The sequence below is a fragment of the Mustela putorius genome, unplaced genomic scaffold (genome assembly GCF_011764305.1).
Source record: "Mustela putorius furo isolate JIRA1106 unplaced genomic scaffold, ASM1176430v1.1 tig00003858_pilon_pilon_pilon, whole genome shotgun sequence".
NCBI classification, from domain to species: domain Eukaryota; kingdom Metazoa; phylum Chordata; class Mammalia; order Carnivora; family Mustelidae; genus Mustela; species Mustela putorius.
In genome coordinates this window covers 11,016,367-11,035,717 of record NW_025422010.1, presented here as the reverse complement: position 1 = coordinate 11,035,717, position 19,351 = coordinate 11,016,367, and the positions used below count along the sequence as shown (strand labels likewise).

General features: G+C 42.9%; 1 protein-coding gene across 1 annotated transcript in view; it reads right to left on the bottom strand.

The window, feature by feature from the left end:
* Positions 1–535: 535 nt before the first annotated feature.
* The window catches only part of LAMA1 (laminin subunit alpha 1), a 157,436-nt gene continuing 138,620 nt past the window's right edge, over positions 536–19,351 (bottom strand). The window contains exons 52-63 of the mRNA XM_004742732.3: positions 16,457–16,571; positions 16,101–16,271; positions 13,705–13,868; positions 12,813–12,998; positions 11,263–11,398; positions 10,032–10,144; positions 6,815–7,004; positions 6,121–6,279; positions 5,437–5,590; positions 4,155–4,288; positions 1,446–1,668; positions 536–889 (exon numbers count right to left, since the gene is read on the bottom strand). Of these exons, the coding sequence (XP_004742789.1) occupies positions 729–889; positions 1,446–1,668; positions 4,155–4,288; positions 5,437–5,590; positions 6,121–6,279; positions 6,815–7,004; positions 10,032–10,144; positions 11,263–11,398; positions 12,813–12,998; positions 13,705–13,868; positions 16,101–16,271; positions 16,457–16,571 (1,906 nt within the window). The 3' untranslated portion in view covers positions 536–728. The remainder of the gene's footprint in view (positions 890–1,445; positions 1,669–4,154; positions 4,289–5,436; positions 5,591–6,120; positions 6,280–6,814; positions 7,005–10,031; positions 10,145–11,262; positions 11,399–12,812; positions 12,999–13,704; positions 13,869–16,100; positions 16,272–16,456; positions 16,572–19,351) is intronic.

Sequence of the window (19,351 nt, the reverse complement as noted above, 5' to 3'; positions counted from 1 at the left end):
GAGGTGGCAGGTCAACTCTGGGCACCTGCTCCCTATCTGTGCTATCCAGGTGTTCAGGGGAGTGTAAACCAAGGTACTTGCCGGCCCCTCTGACCCAGAGACAGTTCCAGCAGCTCTCCCATTTGGTGGAGTTCTAAGGCTGGATCTTTTCTATACTAATTGCTCTTTTAAACCACAGCTTTTTTGCTATACCCTAGGGCCGATGAATCTGCTCCAGGTCCCTTGGTGCTGTCCTTCCCCGCTGGGGTTCACAGGGGTGGGCTTCTTTTCATCACCAGTTTCTACCTCTCTTGCTGTTTTTGTGTGCACTGTTATAGAGAAGCCATTCCAGCAACCCTCAGCTCTTCAGGAGTTGCTCTGTAAATCAGTGCAGAGTCGGTGCGTCTACAGAGGAGGGTTGTTCAGTTTTCCTGCATTGCCGTCCTGGACTAGACTCAGTACTTTATTTTTATGAAGCTCAAATGCAAAACATGAAAAACTCTCAAGTAATCAACAGAATATTCAGTGTTTAGGAGGAAAGAGCCAATGAATTCAATTTACATTTTCATCTATTTAATAGAGGTATTTGTTGTGTATATGATTTTAGTTTAATAGAAACACAAAATTTTTCTCTGGAAACACTTAACCTGAGTGGAAAATGAAATCAGAACTGAAAATATTTTAATGCACAAAAACAATTCTCCTCAAACTATAAGCAATGATTCCCAGCTGTGGAGTTCCTCTGCAGTTCAGGGTTCAGACGCAGGACAGGAATGAGGGAAAACTCCTTGTAGGTCAAAAGCTCTGCTGAAGTCATAGGATTGTACTTGCGGGCCCTTAATCAGAGTGAGCTTTCTCAAACACCCCCGGAAGGAGGTCTGGCTGCTCAGGCAATTTTGCTTCACGTCAGCTGTTAAAGAAGAAAGCAGACATCTTCTTTAATTTTGTTAAATGACAGCAGTTGCACAGTCGGAACATAACTAATATCAAGTGGTTTCTCTATCAAAATTACAATAATATTCTCCCACAGTAGAAGGCAATGAAAATAATTTTAAGTCACAACTGTACCTTAACCGAGTCACAACTTATGTATTATTTGTAATAATTACTTGGAGCCTCTGAAATGCATAATTCAAATCCAGAATCAATGTGAGAAGTTAAAATCATGTTTGTCCCCTAAAATGATTTCCTACTCTGGGGGTCACCTAAGATGAGTCACCTTGGTGAAGTCAGCTAGCTTACTTTACGTGGGATCCCTTATTCTCAGAGTCTTACCTAAGGGTGAATTTACGTGTGTTTTTTTTAATTTCCAAGAATTCTTAGGTATTTGAAATAACTTTTCTAAAAATGTAAAGGATTTGTCAGCCAAACTATTTTTCTTAAGTGCTATTCTATATCCATCTGAACTAAGACTTCCTTAGTGACAATGCTTTTTAAGAGTGAGCCAAGCAGACATCCATACGTACCAGGATAGCCACCGACATAAATAGGATTGTTGGTGTCTGCTGAGGTAGACTGGGTGTACGGACTTTCAGCATGAACTGCATTCCCATCAACAATCAGAACTAAGCGGTGTTTGCTTTTCTGAGCTTGAAGTGTGTGCCATTTTCCATCGCAGAGAGCAGTGGTAGTTTTGGGCTTGTATGTGGCTGTTATCCTACCGGCACCATTGTTAACGTGAAACAAGATCTAGACCAGCAAGACACAGGCAAATACCTTGGTGAATTCTTCCATATCTAAGGAACACAATTCATTTATATAATGCTCTTGAAGTGGATAAAATCCCAAAATTCTAAAAAGGAAGGCAAACTATGAAAAACTGATTTTGAAAAATAGCCTCTAGGGCGCCTGGGTGGCTCAGTGGGTTAAGCCGCTGCCTTCGGCTCAGGTCATGATCTCAGGGTCCTGGGATCGAGTCCCGCATCGGGCTCTCTGCTCAGCGGGGAGCCTGCTTCCTCCTCTCTCTCTGCCTTCCTCTCTGCCTACTTGTGATCTCTCTCTGTTGAATAAATAAATAAAATCTTTAAAAAAAAAAAAAAGAAAGAAAAATAGCCTCTAAAGGATTCAGATTTTATTACTCCCCAAATTACAGAAAGGACCAGTGACCACCTCCATGGGAATAAGCCTGAACCACTGTTTTTGCACTAATAGGAGCTGATGGGTTGACTGAGGGTCAGTTCGTAGCAGTTGACTAGCACCTATGAAGGAACGTTTACTTGCTGTCTTGAGACAGACTGTAGGCGCTCTACCATAGCAAGTGGTAACACACACACACAAAATCTATGACTTGCAACAAAAGATGGCAGGGAAGACTTGCAAGCATACTATGGTAAGGTTGTTATGCTGGATGTGAGGTGGTGTAGTGTATTTCGAGGTAGGCTGTAACAAATTTTAGATTATAAATCCTTGGGTGACAGCTAGACATAGTTTTAAAGGAAAAATAATAGAGGTAAAATATACATCAGAAATTACATTTTTGGCAACTTTTATACTCCTGGTAACATTTTTCAGATGTCACATTTTTTTCAAAATTCCTTTGAAGTGCAGATGAGGAAGAATTTGGCTGCAAGCCCTAGTGCAGAGAGGCAAGCAGTATGATGTCGAGGCAGCTCTGTGTAGACATGGGGATGAAATAAGAGGGGGTGAAAGAGTGAAGGGTAAGGGATACTTTCTTATATCCTCATCCCCATTCTAGGATATCCTAGGAGCCAAAAACACAATGGGGGAATAAGCAGAGTTACTAGAAACAAGCAAGTAAGATTGGAAAAAAATCTAGAGTACAAAGACTTGTTCCTTCCCTTGCAGGAGGCAGTAGCTTAAGAAGATTTAAGTATTGGTCCCAGAGCAACACAAGTTGACCACAGTGCAAGAGAAGTGGTGCGAAATGCAGTTGGGTAGGGACTGGATTGGTGAGACCCTCTTCCACCCCTCCCTGGCCTAAGGAGTTGGTTGGCAGAAAACCCCCAGTTCTCATATGGCCCTTGGGGGGATGCAGAAGATGGCTAAAGAGGAAGAGGCAGCAGTACTCCTGACCGGATGGGAGTGACCAAAGCTCCAGGATCAGTCCTCACACACTGGTGATGTTGAGACCTCAGACCACTCATTATAATCTGCACAAAAGACTTGGTTGTGCCTGAAAACTAGGAGACTCAAGTCATACCTCTATTACGGTCAAGAGAAAGCTTGCAGAAAAGAAAAAAGACAAGGAAGACTCTTCATTCACATCTTGCCTGCACCCAGATGGCTCCAGCAGGGTGAAGGAGAATGAGAACAAGGAGAAACTCTGGAAGAAGATTTCAAGCAAAAGAGACTAAGGTACTGCTAATTGTTAAATTTATTTTATTCCCAACATGAGGACTGGAAGCTAAAAAGCAAAAGCAGAGTAGTTAGATGATGGTGTATCCATCCCATGGAATACTCTGCAATAAAAAGAAATGAACTGTTTACACATACAACAAGCCAGATCAACTACCAGGGAACAAGGTTCAGTGTAAAAAGCCAATTTCAAGAGGATACAGGATGTATCATATGGTTTATACAACGATTATGAAATAACGGAGAGCTGCAGAACAAATTCGTGGTTGGCCAGCATTAGGCAGGCACTTGGTGTAGATGTGAAGGGCTGGCCCCACAGACCATTGTGGTAATGGTACAATTAAGTATCTTGATTGTGAGAGTGGATACATAAAGCTAAACAAGATATACATAATAAAATTGTATAGAACTACACACAGCTGTACACCTACAACTGGTGTAACTTTAAAAAAAAAGTCTGGATTGTGCCAATGTCAATTTCATGGATTTGATGTTGCATTAGAGTTATGCAAGCTGATAACCCTGGAGGAGCCTGGGGGAAGGGTACAACAGGACCTCCCTAAACATGTTACTCTAACTTGTTCTCCGCCTATAATTATTTCCAAATAAGCTAACAAATATTAGGGAGGGTAAGAGCATCAGTTTGGCAACTTTCAGATGGTGTAGTATAGTTGTAATTTTGCTTTAAACTTAATTTCAATTTTTTTGTTATTTGTAATCTTTTTAGGATTAATTGAACCTTTTCTGCACTCCATTGAAATGGATCATGGGAATCTGGATCTAGGTATTCCTACTGTTTCTTAGTTGCTCTGTTTCTGACCCTGGGGTAACCAGGAACCTCACCGAGATCAAGCACCTACCTTGCCATTTACAATCTCTAATCCAATGGCATCTACTTTGGCGCTGCTGATCCCCAGAAGGACACCGTTTTCAGAGGTGGTACGAAATTCCAGTGTGATGTTTACATCTGATCGGACTTTGTAGCCTTCCTTCACTGAAGAATACAAAGGTAACCTCCGGTTAGGGGTGAGCCTGGCCCAAGAAGGCTCAGGGTCAAAGAGGTCATGGGCTGGCTGGCTGTGCATTTTGGCTCCTGGCTCAGGAAGCCTGGCTCTAGCTCTTTCATCCTCACCAGCAAGTCACCTCTGAGCCTCAGCTTCCTCATCTGTAAGATGAAGTGATGCTCTTAAAGAAGACCTATGCCATCATCAGGCTTAAGCCAGACTAGAGTCAGGGCAGGCCCATCCTCTCATCTAGAGCCACAGAGGGAAAAAGCAGAAGGATTTGATCCATAGAGTCTCACCATCATCTAGCCAGGAACAGTCCATTCTGTTTTCCCAATACTGGGTATATCATCATTTACTGAGAAGATTAGCACGCACACAGGATTTTTTAAAGTGGGGTGTAATGAAATGGATATTTTATTTAGGTAACAGGAAAACTGAAAAACCAAACTGGGGATATGTAGCAGGCAATCGTTCAGTCCAGGGTTAAAGCGGAATTGGGACTGAAAGAAAGATGTGTGCTAGCTCTTCCCTCTGCCCACCCACCCACCCCTAATCTCCCACCAGAGCCTCCCTGGTTCCCTTTGGTAGAAAGCAGAACAGAGGTAAGAGGAGCATGGTCCTGAGTGCAAGTAGGAGTTTAACAGTAGGAGTTTAACCAAAAAGCCTTGAGGAATTTGCATTCTAAGGCATTTTTGACATTTAAATTCCTCTACTTAGGATCAGTATTTTTAATAATCTCAATGGAGTCATTTTTTTCATCAGACCTGACTTGATTTGGCTGGTCTGGGTATTTTATGCTGATTTTTGTCAAAGGCATTTATTAACTTGGGCAGTGACAATATGCCTTACATAATTCAGGGGAAGTACAGATGAAACCAGTATCGCGTGCGTGCCCTCTGCCAGGAGGTGCAGCATTGCTGGTGGGAGTGAGCCTGCATCAGGCCATCTGGATAGCATGCAAGGGAGAAGGCTTTTGTATTGGAAGTTGAGAAATCTGGATAAACTGGAACACTTAACTCACTGTTGTCTTGCTGCAGGTCTGTCCAGGAGGCCTGTCCTAGCATTTCATTCTTGGATCAATATCAGAGTGCAGGCTAATAAACCCAAAGATTTCTTTCATGTTGATAATACATACCAAGAGCTGCATATCCACTTCCTTCAAAGAAAGTTCCTTCTTGGACCGCTGCATAGCACCTAGTTACTGAAAATGCAGACACTGGCCTTTCCTTGTCCAGCTGTTTGCCATTGACTGTCACCTCCCCAATGCAGGCAGGGACACTATGGGTGATCTAAAACAAATGACAGGACAATAGATGCTCTAAGTATAATAAAAGTATAATGAGAAGGCCAGTTTTTCCTGTTTCACCAAAACATTAAAATATTAGCTTTTGGTTTTTAAAATCAGATTTCCACAATAGTCTACATAAACATCTAACTGAAAGAAAGCTACTAGCTAGTAGGATTTGGCTTTCCGTAAAGGTGTTTTCTATAATTTGGGTTAAGTAGTGTGGAATTCAAGAATGCTGAGTTTTCTAATCTGCAAATACAAATCCACTAGTTTTCCTGAATTGTACCAGGGCTAATGGCTGTGGAAAGGGAAATGTTCATTAACTAACAGGTAGAAAAGTCTGGCTGAGCTTCAAGGGCTTCTAAGGGGAAACCGAAACACAAAATCTGGGGACAAGATTTTAAAAGGTCTGTATCACGCAGCCAAGCCCTAGTCTCAAACAAAATAACTTAACATTTTCCTTTACAAAAGAAAAAAGACAAAAACACAGCCACAATAAAGGTAAAATGGGCTGCAGAAAAAGCTGCTTACATTCCCAATGTTCCTGGCCCTGTAGTCAGAGGGAAGGCCTCCTAGGTACAGCTTTCCTTCCACATCCAGCATGGTCCCATCTCCCACAGCAGTCACCGTGGGGGCCTCCTGGCCATCGACCATCATGAAGCCCTTTCTTTTAAAGTGCTCTGTCTTGACCTAGAACAAAATGAGAATATTCAGTTTTTAAGGAATCTGAGAAAACAACAGATATTTGTTTGCAACATCTCTTCATTATTGCTATAAATAGCCTGAATGAGACCCTAAAGGATGGCTCCAATTTCCACACAGTTGGTGCTGAAGAGCCAAAGCCTGGCAGGAGATGGGGCAGGGAGAGGTAAAGCACATATTAGAACAGGAAGTACTCCCGAGTCCTAGTTATAAGAAAGCAAATGCTGTGATCTGGGGGTGGGCTCATTCACCCCACAGGTGGGTTTGATTTACTTCTCATAAGTCGAGAACACTTTTGGAACCTTTCATTCATTCCACCACTGTCTGCTGAGTGCCTGTTAGGTGTCAGGCACCGAGCTAAGCCCTGGTCATACTTCAGGATTTCGCAAAGGTCCCAGCCTGCAAGGATCTTACATGCTGTAGGGTAGATAGTACACACAAAGCAAGCTATATCATTTTCATGACTGTGAACTGGATGGAATAAAACTTAGCATGAGTGATTAAAAGCTTCCTGAGAGCATACCGTGTGCCATCTGCCATCATTGATCAATGCAGGGTGGGAAACTGTTGTTCTGCCTTTCCCAAGATCAAACAGGAAGTGAAGGTAGCCCCCATGCAGCTGGAGTGTGGCGTAATCAACTTGGTTCTGATGAGCCATGTAGTAAATCAGACCGCTGGAGGCGAATGTTCGGATACTTAGCTGAACTGAAAGCCTAGAAGAAAACAAGAGCTCGGCCCTCAGAAAGGAATAAACTTTCACTTTTAAAATTAACCTGAGAAAGAGAACCCAATCATTGTTTCAGTCTTTACATTGAAAGGTCTCAGCAGAGAATCATTCATTCATCCATCTGTTCATCCAATTAATGGTTACCCTATATGTTTAATTGCCAGGAACTGTTCTAAATGCTAAGGCTGAAGCAGTGAACATAGAGGAATGTCCTTTCTCCTACAAAACTAATACCAGAAATCTATCAGATAAAACTGGGTCAAAAGAGGCAAACTGGTGGGTGGTTCTATTATGTAGGAAGGCAGGCAGGCAGCTCTGAAAAGATGGTATTTCCACTGAGCTCTGAATGACAGGAGCAAGCCCTACAAAGCCCAGCAGGGTAGACCTGCCTTACGTTTTTGGACAGCACAGAGTATGTGAAAACAATGGCCTGATTTGGCAGGACAGCCAGGAATCCCCTAGCAGAGCTCTAGGGACACGGCAGCACACAGCAGTGGACAGAAGCTGGCATCTGGGTGGCTGTTGCAGAAGGGAGCACAACATCACCAAAGCACTCAGGGACAAGGAAAGGAGAGTGTGGCCCTGCCCTTGTGGATGAGGGGCTCTGGGAGGCAGTATTTCCATCTCTACTGCAGTGGGGAGTCAGTCCTGAGGGGAATGGGCAGGGCTTGACTGACCTCTTCAAAGGAACCTATGCTGTGACGAAGCCCTGTATGAGGCCATGGGGCCAGCAGGCATTAGCAGGCACCTGCTGCAACCATCCACAGAGGCGGGGTCCTGGTGGCTTCAATGGGGGTCTTATGGGGGATGCAGAGGGGATGAACTAATTCATGAAATGTTCTGGAAGAAGCAGCAATAGGACCTGTACATGGACTGAATTTGCAGAGAGAGGGAATGAAAATAACCATCTCTAGGTTAGGGTCCTAGGCATCGAGAGAAAGGGTGCTGATGTCTACTGAAATAGCAAAGCTGGGACAGCAGGTTTAGAGGAAGACTGAATTCTTTCTTGGTATGTTGGTGTGGAGAAGCCAGTTGGGGATACACCTCCACAGTCCTAAGCAGAGGTCAGGGCTAGACGTGTGGGTGCTGGTACAAATAGAGGATATTTTAAAGCCACTGAAATATGGAAGTTCCCCTGAGAGAAAACACAGAAGAGGGCCGGGCCTTCTCTGATCGAAGAGGAACCAGCAGAGGAGACCAAGCAGAGAAGGGCAGAGAGAGCAGGAAATCAGGAGCGTGTGGGGCTAAGACAGCCAAGTACCTGTGAGAGTGCTGAGGTCCCAGCAAAGAAGGGCTCCCGGGATGCGGGCACAGCAGGTCTGGGATAACTGTGGCAAGAGCAATCAAGAAGCGAGGGGAGGCTGACTGGGCTGGTGGAGAAGGACAAGAGGGGAGAAAGGCAGACTGCCACAGGAGCCAGCCTCCGTTTTTTTGTTTTTAAATAAGGCAGTTCTTTCAAGAAGTCTTGAAATAACAGCCAGGATACTGTGCAGGTAGGGTGGGATATGGAGTCTCTCAGAGTTGAAGTTAGGAGCTACCAGAGGGAATGGTTACCAGCATAAACACAGTGTCTGGGTTTGAATCCCATTCTGCTGTGTGCCCTGAGCACGTGACTTGACTTGCCTGTGCCTCAGTTTCCTCATCTATAAAAGAGCAAATAAAGAGCATACCTTCCTCATAGAATAGTTATGAGTCAGGGGGTACAGTTAAATACTGAGGGACAAGGATCTACTCCTCTTGTTAGCACTGAGGCTGCTGAGGGTGATGGCTCAGAGAAGCGATGGGCTCCAGAGGGCAGAGAGGGGACAATAGAACCCCTCCTCTGTGGTAGGAGGGGAAGAGGTACAAGGTGCAGACAAAGGCAGGCTTCTCTTTCTGGTAGTGGACAGATGAGGGAGTTCTCTGTGTTCACTGAGGTGTCATCGGCTGGGGCAAGAAGAGAGGCTGTGGGGATTTTGAGTTTTGAGATGAGAGAAGCTATAAGGAGTAAAAAAAAAAAAGTGAACATATTCAATAACAGTACCAGCTGCCCATGTGATTTGGGAGTTCCATCTGAATTCACTGGCTTCACGTCCAACCAGGGAGGGAAGAGATACACACTTCTACAACCTTGACCACCAGTTTGGGTCCTGGCATGGATTAGCTAAGGAGCAGTTCTACCCAGGGCCAGTGTGCAAAGGAACACCAGTCCTAAAGGAATTGGGACCATCCGGGTCGGGGGTAAACTGTGCTGGGGGGCTGCAGGGAGTAGTGCTGAGAAAGCATGAGGGCTTTGAGGTCTTGATACAGTTGAGGAGCTGCTGGGATGGGAAGCAGCAGAAAGGAGGTGGCGGCTGATTAATAGGGTGCTTCAGATAGAGATTTTGGAGGTGGGATGGGTGTTTACAAAGTAGGGTAGAGGATGACCATGGGGAGAGGGTGGCTGAGGAAGACCCTCTAACAGGAGCCAGAGGATTTGGAAGGTCAGATGTGGAGCTGCTGAATTCATGGAGAATGATGGCCTGAGCTGTGGAACAAAGACGATGGGTACAGTCTGAAGGGTTTGGAGAAGTGGACAAATGTTGAATGTGGGCTGGCTAAGCCAAGCAAGGGTCCCTGGGGACAAGTAGGTGTGAGGGCGAGAAGAACCGGGCAGATTAGTATATGGCACCAAGGAGTTTGAGGGGTGCAGTGAGAAAGTTTGGGGGAATAATTTGATCAGATTAGTAAGTGCTTACAATAGAGTAGGGTTGAAAATCCAGATGCTGATAGATCCAAAGAACTTGAGATTCTAGAACAAGAGGAATTTAGAGAGAGAACCTACCCATGTGCTTTCCTAGATTCATACACAGGGGCAGCAACCCGCCTTCCTCAGAAGGGGTAAGAACAAACCACAGGGACTCCACTGAACCACATCTGAAGCATCGGTTGTGCACAAGGCCTGCATTCCTGTTCTCTGCCTTCTCACCGCTGAGGAATACCTCCCTGTTCATCTCTCTGAGACGCCTAATAAAGACTTCAGAACAATACCCACCTCTTTCTGACAGCCAGCTGATTGAAAGGCAACACGAAATGGCTGCTTTGTGTGAGGCCAAACTGGTGAGCACTGGGGATATAGTCTGGGGCTCTGTCCACAGCACACTGTTCCTGTAATAAGAGATGCAGACAGACTCTCACCACAGAGCCAGGGCTTCCCCTGACATGTACAGGTTTTTCCCTAAAGAAAACCTCTCTGAAGCAATTGGATCGGAACACCAACAGCTACAAATATGTGTTGGCACAGACTCAGTCTTTGCTTTGAATAGTTTACTTGCTGTCTCTTCATCTCTGAGAAGGCAATTAGAGCTTCTGGCTTTCACCTCAGTCCCACTCAGGTTTGCTTAAAATTACCCTGAATTTTCATCAGGGGAAGGGCCAGAGGGTATCAGCAGCCACAGGAGTGGCTACAGCCTGTGCACCAGGAAACACACCCAGCAGGGCCTCTGAGGGGCATGTCTGATGCCTCCCAGGCAGTAGCAGGGGAGGTCGGACAGCAGCCACTGCAGGAAGGGGTCTGCTTGGGAACAGCGCCCTCTACACAGTGAGTCCGAACCACGTGAGGCTTCTGGGGGGGGGGGAGGGAGGGGTGGGTTTGGATGCTACCAAGAGCACCCGCTGGAAGTCCAAGATTGGCTATGCTTGGAAGGTACTGCTCTTTGCGTGACTGCTCACCGTCTACATGATTAGAGTACATGCTTTAACCAAGGAAGTGGAGGAACCAGAAAAAAAAGAAAATGAAAACTAGTAACTGCCATTAAAAATATCTGGTCAATACATACACGGTGAAATACTACTCAGCTGTCAAAAAGAATGAAATCTTGCCATTGGCAGTGACATGGGCAGAGCTACACAGTGATGCCAAATGGAATGAGCTACCAAATGATGGTAAGGGGAGTAAGTCAGAGAAAGACAAATACTGTATGGTTTCACTCATATGTGGAATTTAAGAACTAAAACAGATGAACATATGGGAAGGGAGGGGAAAAAAAGGAGAAACCATAAGAGACTTAATGATAGAGAACAAATTAATTGCTTGAGGGGGGACTTGTGAGGGATGGGCTCGATGGAGGGTGTGCATTAAGGAGGGCATATGATTCATACAACACCCAGTGCTCAGCACAGCTGATAAACTGTTGAACACTACATCTGAGGCTAATGATGCACTGCTCTATGTTGGCTAATTGAATTAAAAAAAAAAAAAAAAGATTAAGGAAAGCCCCTCTTACCAGACGTGGTAAAGGCTGGGGCTCTGGCAGGCGCTCACTGTCCTCTCCGTGAAGAGTGAGCTTCGGCCTTTCTGAAAGCAAGCAGGTATCCAAGTCCACCTGTTCACTGCCAGCCGCACTTGTGAAATCCAAATGTCTAGATACAGAGTGTTTACAAAATTAAGATACTATAAGTCAACACAGGAACCAACATCATTTGATTATTGAACACTAAAATCCATGAAAAATCATTAATCTATTACTCTTAGAGTAACCAAATGGACTGTCTGCCACAGCAACTAGAAGTCCGTCTATCTTATCCTCTTGTTTGATTCTTTGGCCCACCCCACTCCAGGCCCTCCCCATGTTGTCTACCTGACCACCAGCCTCCAGAGTGGGCTCGAATGCTGTCCACTCTTCCTGCAGCCGGGGCAGAGCTAAGGGAAAGACTATGGTTCTGGTCCTCAACAGTAGTGGACACTGTCCTCAGTTAAACACTGATTTCTTTCTTACAGGTTTGCATCTGCCAGGAAGTCATGAATTACACTTGCTCTCCTTCCCTTCACTCTGTAGCCCTTGCAACATGTCCCGTTTATATGTACCCTCTTGGCACTTTCTGAGGACATGGCTGTGAATGGCACAGAAACATTTCTGCCTTGTGGATTTCCCAGCCTCATCGCTTTCAGGAGGAAGAAGACGAATCAATTGTGTATTCATAAACAGAGAACTGGGTGAATAAATTAATCAACTGTACAAATGAGTAAACCAAGGCTCTGACATTAGAATTGTGCTGAAACCCAATGTACTTTTATTCTTTTACATTTCAAGGACTCTTAAGAGGTTCTTTCACAGAGGACACGGTGACCCTCAAAGATCCAAGTCCTTGTTTGAGGTCTCAAGGCAAAATCAGCCACCCAGCTAGGAGGGGAACTTCAGCCTCCTGATGCCCCCCGCAAACTCTGGTTCCATACCCGCCCCCCCCGACCCCCACAGATCAGCATAGCATCTGACCCACCAGCACTCCTACCTACGCAGAGGATGACTGAGGAAGAAATAACTGCCTGTGGGCACATGTCACTTCTCTTCCTCCTCATGAGCTCCACAGAGGAAACAGACTAAGAGGAGTTCATTAGACAGTCATTGTTTTAGGAGGAACTGTTAATAATCTGAAGCTGTAAGGAGCCTAGCTATAAAGGTTCCTTGAAAGCGGTGAACTCAAGACAACAAGAAACTTGCATCACAAAATCTCTGTTCCCTGGAATTCATGTCACAAGTGTATTTGACCTCTGATGTTTACTGATAGTCCTATAGAGCTAATGTTCAATGGTTTTTGTTTTGTTTTGTTTTTTTCTTGTTTTTTTAATTCTAGGATTACCAGATCTATCCATCATTCTAATCCAGTAAAATCCATGTGGGTGACTATTATGATAGAACAATGGGGTTCACTTTTTATTCAAAAACTTAGGATTTTAGGCAATTTCAAACAGCAGAGTTAGCAGATCATTGTCAGTACTCAGCAATAAAAGATTTCTAGGAAGTGCAGAAACATGTTGACGCTCGGTTACACTTACTCCATATTAAAGATCAGGTTTTTGATGCAGCCATGGAATGATCTTCTCATCTTGAGCACTGAGTTCCCCTCCTCCTCTGGAATCCCCCCTATGTACAGCTTGGATACATTTATTGCCTTGCTTTCTGCTGAGGGGCCCAACTTCATTTCTATGGGATTGGTCTCATCCATCTGGACAGTGATAACTCTAAAAGGTCAAAGGAGAAAAAAGCTTTTAAATATAATGAAACATAACTTTATTTTAATATATAATTCCACAAGTTCATTCTGAATGATTAAAGTTCATACTGAAAGATAAATTTTAACATGACATTATGTGAATAAAAAGGTGAATCTTGAAAATGAAAACATACAATTGAACATTCTCCCCAAATGAATGGATGTTATTAAATACTGTTGAATTCAATTGCTTTTTGGAGGGTATTGTTTTTTTACTTTACTGTAATGAAATAATCCAGCATACTTTTAAAATATTTGGCCTACAGTTTCGGAGGGAAATACATAGGGATGCTGATATAACACTATTTACTATTTTAACTATTTACTGTGCAGTTATTTACTATTTTTCCATTTGCTATTTAGTATTGATGTAATGTTATTTATTAACACTATGTTACTATTGACCACAGAATTAATCTGATCTTATACAATATATACTGGGCTCCAGAAAAGAGAAGGGTTAAGGTTTTTCAATTTTGAAAATTCCAAATATCTTACTTTGAAGCAGATGAAATTTCTAGAGAGGTATTCTAGCAAGGTTCCAGAATTATTTTGAAACTATAAAATCTATGAATTCTCATGACCTCATACTAATCATCCCGATCATTTCACTGTGAAGAGTATCCTAACAAGGTTCCTGTTGGTGAGGTCACCATGCCCTTGTACACAAATACCTCCCGGTCCTTATCAGGGAAATGGAATGTTCTCGGCCGTCGCCATATGTGCCCTTGGGAGCACGCAGGAGAACTCTTCTCAGGCTTGTTCCGTCCCCAGAGTTAATATGCACTTCTATGTGGCCCTCAATCAGCATGATGGAAAAGAAGGGCTGGGAAGGTTGCTAAGAGATTTCAGATAGAAAAAAATTACTATGTGATTTTTAAAATTACTGTCTTATGAAGGTAATGTGGAATATTAAACAAGTAAGCAATTCATTAAGAATATCTATCTACATCTAACACAACTCTTGTATTTTATATATGGCCTTCTAACCTCTGCTCATATAACTTACATTTGGCATTATGCTTGTATCACTAACCATATCAGAGATTACCATTTCTACATAGCCTTCACACTTTTTTTTTTTTTTTAAGATCTTATTTATTTATTTGACAAAAAGCGAGATCACAAGGAGACAGCAGCAGGCAGAGAGAGAGGGGAAAGCTGGCTCCCTGCTGAGCAGAGAGCCTGATGTAGGGCTCCATCCCAGGACCCTGAGATCATGACCTGAGCCGCGGGCAGAGGCTTAACTCACTGAGCCACCCAGGGACCCCAAGCCTTCACATTTTTTTATTGCTATATTATGTGCCAACAAATAGATACGTTTGAAGTATTGATCAATTTTTTATTGTTAAAAATTTAGTTTCCAATTTTTTCTTACCGTACATAATGCTTTTGCCTGTGAAATTGTTTCTAACATTTCTAAAAGTGGGATTAAAAGGTTTAAGAGTTTGAAACTTATTAAAGCTCTGAGAACTATTTTGCCACATTAAAAATAGCTCCACCAGCAGAACTGGAATACAAGTGTCTCACAATCTCTTTGTGAGCCTTGGATGACAGCATACCATTTTGCTGACATAGCAATTTTTGATTAGCAAGTGGTCCTATTAAGAATGGTGGAGGAAAACAGTTTGCCACTTCTTTCAAAAGTGAACCACAGAATTATCATGTGACCTAGTAAGTCCACACGTAGGTACATATACCCAGAAGAACTCAAGGCACTCAAGATACCCAAACAAATACTGGTATGTGAATGTTCATAGCAGCATTATTCATAATAGCCAAAAATGTAGATACAGCCCAAATGTCCATCAGTGAATAAATTATGCCATGTACACACAGCAGAATATCAATTCAGCCATAAAAATGAAGTGCTGACACCTGCCACCACATGGATGAAATTCCAAAATACACCAAGCGGAAGACATGGACAATCACACGCTGTATGAGCCCATGTCTGTGAAATCTGGAGAACAGGGGGTTGATTGACCAATACAGAAAGAAGACTGGCGATCGCCAGGGATGAGGAGTGACCACTTCATGACACAGGCTTCTATTTGGGATGACAAAAATGTTTTGGAACTAGACAGACATTGTGAAGCATTCAATGCTACTAAATTGTTCACTTGAAATAGTTACTTTTATGGTTTTATGGTCACTTGAAATGGTTACTTTTACATGAATTTCATCTCAACTAGGAAAAAAAGGAAAAGGTAGAGTCCATACACCATTGTGTCATTGTTAGACCTTCTCTAAGTGGCTCGGGAGGCACAAGGGGTCCACAGACTGGTGTTCCAGTCCTGCTTCTGACCTAAATCAGCTGTGTTACCTTGGACAGGATAATAAGGATCTCTGAACCCATTTCCTCAGCAAAATGTAGGAAACAGAATTCACCCCATGTGTGGCTGTGATCATTACACAGCAGTGTTTGTGAAGTCTCATGCGCGATAGAGGACAGCGGGCTGCGAGCTGCAGTTAGATGACCCCTACTTCATCGGACAAGACATTAGCATTCTGTAAAGCCTCTTCAGATTGCATGATTTATGCAAGTTTGAGCAAAGGAAAGAATAAATATCTATGCTCTGAAAATGGAATATAAATATGGAAAGCCATCAACTTTTCTCTCTCCTACCACTGGTTCACTATTTATCACAGACCACATTTCTTTCTATCCTATTTGTAGATAAGGGAAATTGTGCCTCTTGGAGCAATATACTAAAAAAACTCTATAAAAATTAAGGATTTACTACTGTCTTAGCCTTAAAGAGTAACAACCCTAACATGGAAAAAAAGCCCAGTTTGTGCTGAGTTTGAAAAGAGCTAGAGGTAGACAGCAAGTTATCTTTTCAGTAGCTAGACAAGGAAAATGGACTATGTAACAGAGCAATCACTGATTCCGAGGGGAAAGACATTCAGCGGTGCAACTTCTATTTATTGAAGTGCACACTCATAAGCAACTGGCCACACAGCTACAATAAATGTTCATCACTAAGTCATTCTCCACCTAGTGTTTCTCGAAGTCAATTCCTTCCTGAGCTCCTGGCTGAATAGCAATAACGTTTGAGCTACTTACCCCATGGGCCGGTAGATGACCCTGCTTCTCCCCCTCTCTGCCCAGGGCAACCAGGATGATGCCACTGCTATTCTTGGTGGCAAATGTGGCCAACAATTCCGATTCTGGTAACAAAGGCTTGGGTGACAGTTCAACGTAGCCGCCTTTCAAGAAGCTAACGCTTCGGATAGGCTGGTCACAAAAGAGAGAAAGGAACACCATTAGGTCCACCGGAATGCTACATGGCCCATGGTGGGGGCTACTGCCAGTCTCCCTTTCATCCCTCTTCCATCCCTCCACTGGCTTAGATTTTGTTACCTTACTACATGGGTAAGGCAGGGGGACCTTTATAGAAACGTTTTATTAATGTTTCTCACCTCCAATATACAGCCTTTTCTCACTCCATAGGAATTTCTGAGTAAATCAAAAGTTGATCTGGCTATTTCCAGGTTTTTGATACAGCCCACATAGCTTTTGCTGGTGACACCCCTCCTGTGGGGAAGGGCATGAGAACAACAAAATTTGCATTTTATAACTCCATTTTTTTTAACAGCTTACTTAAAAACAAGATCTTTTTTTTCTTTTTAATTATTATTTTTTAAAAATTTCTTTTCAGTGTAACAGTATTCATTGTTTTGCACCACACCCAGTGCTCCATGCAATACGTGCCTTCCCCAATACCCACCACCTGGTTCCCCAACCTCCCACTCCCCGCCCCTTCAAACCCCTCAGATTGTTTTTCAGAGTCCATAGTTTCTCATGATTCACCTCCCCTTCCAATTTCCCTCAACTCCCTTCTCCTCTCCATCTCCTCATATCCTCCATGTTATTTGTTATGCTCCACAAATAAGTGAAACCATATGATACTTGACTCTCTCTGCTTGACTTATTTCATTCAGCATAATCTCTTCCAGTCCCGTCCATGTTGCTACAAAAGTTGGGTATTCATCCTTTCTAATGGAGGCATAATACTCCATAGTGTATATGGACCACATCTTCCTTATCCATTCATCCGTTGAAGGGCATCTTGGATTTTTCCACAGTTTGGCGACTGTGGCCATTGCTGCTATAAACATTAGGGTACAGATGGCCCTTCTTTTCACTCCATCTGTATCTTTGGGATAAATACCCAGTAGTGCAATTGCAGGGTCATAGGGAAGCTCTATTTTTAATTTCTTGAGGAATCTCCACACTGTTCTCCAAAGTGGCTGCACCAACTTGCATTCCCACCAACAGTGTAAGAGGGTTCCCCTTTCTCCACATCTTCTCCAACACATGTTGTCTCCTGTCTTGCTAATTTTGGCCATTCTAACTGGTTTATAACTCCACTTTTGAAAAAAGGAATAAAAATGGGTCTACAAGTAAAAACGATTTGCTTCTATAAGTCATTCTGCAGAAACGTCTAGGTCCTCCTCTAAGAGGGATATTGATGGTGAAGACTTCAAGTCACATGAATGCTCTTCTTAGGACCAAGGAAAGGGGCTGAATTTAATGAATTAGACTAAATGGCTATCTAAATAAAATGTTTACTATTTTAAGAGAGGATATTATAGTCACTGCAATTTAAATATACTCATTAAAACATAGGCCAGTTACAAAAGACAGTACACAGTTATAAGGAAATAGTAGCATGTAGACTGAAACCCAAGTTTCATGTAGGGTAGAAGATGGATATAAGCCTCCCATTGAAGCAGGTGTGGACAGAACTACTCCCTAGGATCCCATGGTTACAGAAGTCATTGACCATTGCCCAACTACATAGTCATGAACTTTGTCCTGAAGGAAATAACTGCATTTGGTAATGTCTAAGATTATCCAAATCCTGTTCCTTTGACTCCAAATCAGTATGTTATTTTTCTTAACAAGTTGCCACACTACTGGCTGGGGCAAGGTTCTCATGTAACCAAGCTCTCATTTCCAGAACATGGAGATGACTGAGTTATACTCTGAAGCATCAGCTAGTCACAGGAGAACTCTGAAGTCACATGGTTTCCAGTTAGAGTCCCATTTCATTTTTCTCTCTTCTGTGTTGAGCAATGAGCTGTAGACCAGTAGGCAACTGCTTGATTTTGCATGAATTTTGACCGTTCTGGAACTCTATTTCTTCTTTATAAATGAAGAAGCTAAGCCTTGATAGATACCCAAGTTCCTTCTAGCATAAAAGTCTGTGATTTGGGATATCTTCTTAGAAAATGGGACCTTTTCTCCACTGTCTACATGGTGTCCAATTAGGTCCAGTACAGATGAGGGGCAACACAGCTTGTTGCTACAGGACTATCCACCCCTGTTGTTACTATGTGAGGAAACATCTAGAATCTGGGATTAGGAGACAGGTTTCCAGTCCTGGCTCCATCCTGGCAGTGGTAAGACCTGGGGCAAGTGACCACTGCCCTGAAGTTTAATTCATTTCCAAGATGGGATAGGGGCATGGTGACTGTGGTGGTAAATGGTGTTTCTTGGAACTTCCAGAAATTTCTGGCAAAGAGAAAAGATGAGGAGTAGATCTGGGCTGCTTAACTTACAGCATCCAGAGTGGGTGCACGTCTATGTGGCTTATTAGGATTCCCTATAAGAACTCGGCTGAAGATTGAATAGTGCTACTAACTTATCTGAAGACCACTGGGCTGGATGACTCAGTTGGGACATTTGATAATCCCACTCCCTGGAATCCATCTTGCCTTGACTGCTGGCCATTCCTATAGAGTTTTTTGTTTGTTTGTTTTGTTTTTTTATGATGTGAAACTCAGGGCTTAATTGTCCAATCCAAAATTATAACACTGAGGACAATGACCCACAGAGAGCTTATGTCAATTATTAAAGTCAAGTCACAAAGCTAAACATGGATTAGTTGTACAAAATTATTTCATTGTCTTCTCTACCATCTTTTCTCTAACTTCCTGTTGCTTGGCCTTTCAACTTTCACATACATTATTCTTTCTCATCACACAAAAGGGAAGTCCAGATGAGTCTGCAGAGAGCATTTTTTTTTTTTTTTTTTTTTTGGTCTGGAAAAAGAATCAACTAAAATCTCAACTAAAATCACAGGAAAACAACCTGTGATGGAAAATGGGTCTCTAAATATTGTAGAATATTAGTAACAATTGGTAAAGATTTCTAGATGTTTTAAAGGCCACAAACAAAAAAATCATTAATTTTACTGTAGAAGGGTTTCTTTACATCCTAGTAATACGACACATAGTGGTTTGAATCAAAGCAGGTATTATGGGTTAAAATTTGTCCCCTACAAAAGGTGATGAAGTCCTAAACCCCAG